Here is a 6,521-nt window from a genome sequence, read left to right on the forward strand (position 1 = left end):
TTGAATACAAAGATTAAATTTAACAATTTTACTTGTTTATATATTTACATATAATATTTTACTTATAACATAGGCATATTCATTGGGTATATAAATACATACACATGTGTATTAAAACTTAATAGGTCGGACATGGTTGTGTACACCTCTAATTTCAGTGATTCCAGAGGCTGAGACAGAAGGATCAGACATTTGAGGTCAGCCTGAGGAACTAAGGGAGGACATGGTACCTTAGCAAGGCCCTGTCTCAAAATAAAAATTAGAAGGGCTCCAGACATGGTTCAGTCATAAAACACTTCTGGGTTCAATACCTAGTAAGCTCCCCTACCACCATACAAAATTAATAGGGGTTTCAGTTGGGAAAATAATTCTAAAAGAGGGTCTGGGGGTAGGGAAGGGGAAATATATAATAAGAACATGGTTTGGAAACACTACTCTAAGCTCATGTAGTGAAAGCATAAAGGAAAGCAAAAACAGAAAGTACTGGTGACATTCAGAAAATTGAGAGCATATTGGTTCCTATTTAAGACATAGGAACAAGTCAAGGGCTTCAGAGAACCTAGAGGCAAAGGTGCAAGATCACCCATCTCAAGCAGCCCAGCAGCATCTGCAAGATCCCCAATGGCCTTGCCCTTGGCTTTTCTGCTAGCCCTGGTGGTGCTCAGCTCTAAGTCCGCCTGCTGTCTGGGCTGTGACCTGCCTCAGATTCACAATCTGGATCTTGCAACTCCTGACAGAAATGAGGAGGGGACCTGGACTCTCCTGGAAAAAATGAGGAGAATTCCCACTTTCTCCTGCCTGAACTACAGAAAGGACTTTGCCTTTCCCCAGGAGCAGTTGGAGGGTGAGCAGGTGCAGAAGGCTCAAGCTGTTGCTGTCCTCCACCAGATGACCCAGCAGATCTTCAACCTCTTCAGCACCCAGGAGGCCTTTGCTGCTTGGAACAAGACCCTCCTGGGCACCTTCCTCACTGGTCTCCATCAGCATCTGGATGACCTGAAAGCCTGTGGGACCCAGCAGGTGGGGGTGGAAGAGGCTCCCCTGAGGGCTGTGAAGAAGTACTTCCACAGGATCACTGTCTACCTGAAGGAGAAGAAACACCTGCCTTGTGCCTGGGAGGTGGTCAGAGCAGAAATCATGAAATCCTTCTCTTCATCAGCCAACTTGTATGCAAGACTAAGGAGCATGGAATGAGACCTGGTCCAGCAGGGAAATGCTTCTCACTGATGAACACACCTTACCACACTCCCACAAGTTCTGCCATTTCAAAGACTCTCATTCCTACTTAAATTTTGACCTGAATTCAGTTTTTCAGATGCATTCAAGCCTTTGCTCAACATTGCTTTCAAATCTATAGGCACTAGACCCTTATATCCCTGCAGATGTGTCTATTTATTTATTTATTTAAATATTTAACTATTTATATAATTTTATTTATTTTATCTCATGATATTATGTATACTTTGCAATATGATTAATAAAACTGAACATTTTCTTTATATTTAAGCAGTTGATATTTTTGTTCTTTATTATTTTTTAAGTTTTTTTTTAACTCTTTACATTCTTGTTGGAGAATGAGGGATTGGATTAATTTTTCTTTTCATTCTTTTCCATTTTATTTAAATAGCAACCAAAATTTTAGTTCCAAATGCTGATTTCTATGTTTAATTTATTTCATGGAATCTGTTACATCATTATTTTTTCCTATAGACAATTGAGATTAATAGAAAATCAGTAAACTCTGGATGTGATTAAAGAAAATCATAAAATCCCCCCCCACCACCACCATCTTCTTCAAAAAGATAACAGGACTTCTCTGACTCATCTTTCAGCTTCTGCCATTGGGGTTTGTGCTTAGATACTCTTCATGTCTCACTAATTATCTCAATTTCATCTATTTTCCCTCTGTAGTGATGGTTTCAATGCACACAACTGCTTTCTGATATTCTCATTTAATTTTTAATTTTTTTAACATACGTAAAAACACAAAAGTGGTGCACATTAGTGCGATGCCATGTTGGACGTAATGTTTAAATCAGGTCAACACATTCATCTCTTTGAACATTTATCATGTCTCTGTTGTGAACCTCTCAAGATCCCTCCCTCCAGCTTTTTCAAATGCACAGGGGATTAGTGCCCTGTACAGTCACCACATCCTGCAATTGCCTAGGAACTACTTGCTCCTTCCCAGCTGTATTGGGGAACCATTGATCAGCCTTTCCCATCTTTGCTCACCTTCTGCTCTCTGTGGTCTCTGGCAAGCACCATTCCACTCTCTGCTCCTAGTAGATGAACTTCTCTCTAGTTCCCATGTGAGTGAGATGCGGTGGCACTTGTCTTCTTGTGCTGGTTCATTTCACTTTACACGTGATCTTCGGTTCCATCCATGCTACAGATCACAGCTTTTCATTCTCTTCTGTGGCTGAATAATACTGCATTGGGCAGAGCTCCTGCTGCCCAGGATCTGCCCCTGATGCCCCATTTGTGCTAGTTCTCTGATTTGAATTGGCAGTTTCACATGTTTAAGTCTACTCGAAGACCAACTGAAATCTCTGAAATCATCTAATCTCTCATCAATTCTTTATTCTGTCAGGATCTCATTTTCATCTGTCATATGAAAAAAAAACTTTTATTGATTTTTATGCAGATCCAATGGCAATCACTATGTTAATAATTATGCACACCATTTAACAACAGATAAATCCATAACCCTAAAGCTATTTATCCTTACACTATAACAATTTTAGGAAATACATGTTTTAACAATCCAGTTAACTCTTTTTTCTACTTTAACATATTGCTTTTATGATTTTAAAATCTTGCTCATTTTCCAGTAGAGATACCTGTATCAGGAATTCTTTATTATTTACTTTTCTATTCATTCAATTAAGATTTCTTCTCCATATAGGACAATGATTTCATGAATCTTATACTCTTAGGGAAAAACAACAAATCCATTTGCAATTAATGTAATAGTCATGGGCACTTCCTTCAAATATAGAAAAGTGAAACTGGATCAAAAAATCCTCATCATCAATGTCTAAACTGTAAAGTAAATTTGAGAGAAAACCAATCTTACAACAAAGATAACTCCATTGTATCTATCACTAAAAGTGAGCAATAGTTTGAGTATTTGGGGATTAAAAACATCAGAATTTTAAATATGAAATTTAACTATTCCATATGATATAGGATTCTGCACTCAGTCTAGGTCCTAGCTGAAGACATGTTTGATCCTGGACAATTCATTATACCTCTCTGGGTCTCAGTCTTCATGAACAGGAAGTAGGATGCAAATATTTCTATAGTTGCAGGTATGAAAAACGCTAAAACATTCAGAAACACTTAGCAGAGTACCTTCTACCGAATTAGAGCTTAGCAGTGAGAACAAATTTCTCATTTATTCACGGAGCTTTATGTAAGAAAAACAAACTCTCCTAAATTGCTGTTTCTGGTGACAAAAAATGGCATCATTTAAAAACTTGAAATGAGAATTATCCCTGAAAAAACTTGATATAGATACACCTTGACATTGAGTGTAACTGTGATCAATATTTAAACTGAATTGGTGGCTTGTAAGTATCTTGTATGGGATTAGCATCTAAAACTGATTTTGGAAGTGCGTGCGTGTGTGTGTGTGTGTGTGTGTGTGTGTGTGTGTGTGAAGAATCTTATCATATAGTATATAATATACAATTGTTGGTGGCATGTTTTTCACTATATGTATATATATCTGTATACACAAACACACATGCACACTCAGATATATTGTGATACTTGTGACACTCCCCCTTGCTCCCTACTTTTCTGAATTCTATCATGTCACTCCCATATCACAATAGTTTCCTCTCTCTCTGCTGCAGAAAATCCCAGTGTGCCTGGCATGGTGGTGCATACCTATAAATCTAGTGGCTAGGGAGGCTGAGAAAGGAGGATAAGGAGTTCAAGCCAACCTCAGAAACTTAGTGAGGCCTAAGGTCACTTAGTTACACCCTGTCTCAAAATTAAAAAAAAAAAAAACTAAAAGGGCTAGGATGTGGCTCGAGGGTTCAATGTGCCACTGGATTCAATTCCTGGTATGGCGGGGGGAGTACACAATCAAAGAGTAAAAATGTAGCTTTCAGAATGAAAGAGTACAGATTTATAGCATTTATCATGTAATATCAGACATATGCTTCAATATGGTCAAACCTTAAGGACTTTAAGCTAAGGGACATAATTTTGTAAAAATCATTTTTGTACAGAACATCAGGGTATTGGCACCAAAACAGACAGAAAGACTAGTGGAACAGAAGACAAATCCACACAAATATACTTATTTTTTTACTAGAAATAAGCACCATAAACATACATTGCAGAAAATGTAGCCTCCTCAATAAGTGGTACTGGGAGAACTGGAATCCATCTGTAGCAGAATGAAACTGAACCTCTATCTCTCACCCTGCACAACACTCAAATCAAAGTGGATCCTGGACCTAGGCATTAGATGAAACACCATGTGCCTACTTGAATAAAATTTAGGCCCAACTCTCCATCATTTTAGCTTAGAAACTGACTTCCTTAACAAGACACCTAAAGGTCAAGAAGTAAATTCAAGAGTCAACAAATGAGTTGGAATCAATCTAAAAACCTTCTTTACAGCAAAGGAAACCATGAAGAACCTGAAGAGAAAGCCTGAAGAACAGGAGAAAATCTTTACCAACTACACCTCACCTAGGGCATTTATCTCCAGCGTCTATAAAGAACTCAAATAACTTAAAACCAAAAAACAAAACAAAAACAAAAACAACACCAAAATAAATCAAACAATAAAGGGGCAAAGGAACTGAACAGGCACTTCACAAAAGAAATATGATTGGTCAACAAATACATGAAAAATTGTTCAACATCTTTAGCAACCGGAGAAATGTAAATTAAAACCACAATGTGATTCCATCTCACTCCAGTCAGAATAGCACTTATCAGGAATAAATTAACAGTAAATGTTGGTAAGGATGTGGGGAAAAAGGTTCACTCATACAACATTGGTGGGACTGCAAATTTGTGGAATCACTCTGGAAAGCAGGATGGAGATTCCTGGAATGAAACCACCATTTTACTCAGTATTCTCACTCTTCAGCAAATACTCAAAGGACATAAAATCAGCATACTAAGTGACATAGCCACATTAATGTTTATAGCAGCTCAACTCACAATAGCTAAACTATGAAATCAACCTAGATGCCCTTCAGCAGATGAATGGATAAAGAAAATGTAGTACATATACACAATGGAATATTATTCATCCATAAAGAAGAACGAAATTATGGTATTTGCTGGTAAATGGGTGGAGTGAAAACTATCATCCTACGTGAAATAATCCACTTCCAAAAACCAAAGGCCAAATGTTCTGTCTGATATTCAAATGCTAACACACAATAAAAGGAGGGAGAAGAATAGAAGATTTTAACAGAACAGTGAACCCTCTCTCCCCTCTCTCTGTAGCTTCGTGAAAAAAAGTGTAATTTTTTTTTTTAATAAAAGGATTCTGGGAAGAGTCCTAGAGAAAACTGAAGAACAGTCACCTTTACGTAATCCTCTAAACTTTAGACTCAGTCAGGAAATGGAAGTTTATAAAAATTTGTGGAATGCAAAGTTCATCTCCTAAACAACAGTGAAATATGTGTGGTACCCCTCCCCCTGCTGATTCTGATGCCTGGCACTTTCTCCTTATTCTTCTGGACCACATTCTTTCATTATGAAATCACAATAATCATCTTCCCTTCCTCTAGAATTCCCCAATGTGCTGCCTTCATTCACTGTTTTATAACCTGCCCTGCATATTCATACAGCTGTTTTCCCCCCCTATTGTTTGTGGTCATAGAGTTTCCTCAAAAGTATTAACCCACCAAGTGAAAGCAAAAGTTGAGTGAGTTTTTGGTTTGTCAGAAACTCCTGTATCAGTGTATCATTTTTTTTTCTATTCTTATGAATATTTTTGGAAACGAGGGGATTTCCCTGTGAAAACGTCAACATAGCTTTAATGAAAAGAAAAAGCAAAGCAAGATCCCATTCACTATGGGACTGTTTCAAGATTTCCAGGGGACCATTGCCACCTCTTGGCCACTGCAGATGAAGACATTGTTCACTTTCTTCATATTTAATCAACTTATATTGAGTCTTAATTTATGACTTCTTTAAACCCTTTACATTCTTGCAGGAAGATGAGGTTTGGGGTAAATATTTCTCTTCATTTTCTTCTATTTTTTTTTAAATAGCAATTAAAATTTTAGTTCTAATTGCTGATTTCTATGTTGAGTTCCTTTCATGTACATGAGTAGTTTTGCATTTCCCTGTCAACTTAGCCTTGATACTTTTAAACAAGTTGAGATTAACAACAAAATCAACAAACTCTTGATATTATAAAAGAGAAGTATGGAAATCACACCCCAGATGAGGGAAAAGATAACAGGATTTCTCTTACTCATCTCTCCACCTACACGATGGGGTTCCTGTTTAGAGATTCATCTCTCACTAATTAT

The 6,521-nt window shown here is 37.4% G+C and overlaps 1 protein-coding gene across 1 annotated transcript; it reads left to right on the forward strand.

Annotated features, from left to right (window-relative positions):
- Window positions 1-621: 621 nt before the first annotated feature.
- On the forward strand, window positions 622-1,194 carry LOC144254566 (interferon alpha-13-like). Its single transcript, XM_077797878.1, has one exon. The coding sequence runs from the start codon at window positions 622-624 to the stop codon at window positions 1,192-1,194; it is 573 nt and encodes a 190-aa protein (XP_077654004.1).
- Window positions 1,195-6,521: the final 5,327 nt, after the last annotated feature.

Source organism: Urocitellus parryii, chromosome 4 (assembly GCF_045843805.1).
Source record: "Urocitellus parryii isolate mUroPar1 chromosome 4, mUroPar1.hap1, whole genome shotgun sequence".
In the NCBI taxonomy this organism is placed as follows: domain Eukaryota; kingdom Metazoa; phylum Chordata; class Mammalia; order Rodentia; family Sciuridae; genus Urocitellus; species Urocitellus parryii.

Excerpts from the sequence above, each read along its gene's own strand:
- LOC144254566 (XM_077797878.1), top strand. The coding sequence starts at position 622 with ATGGCCTTGCCCTTGGCTTTTCTGCTAGCCCTGGTGGTGCTCAGCTCT.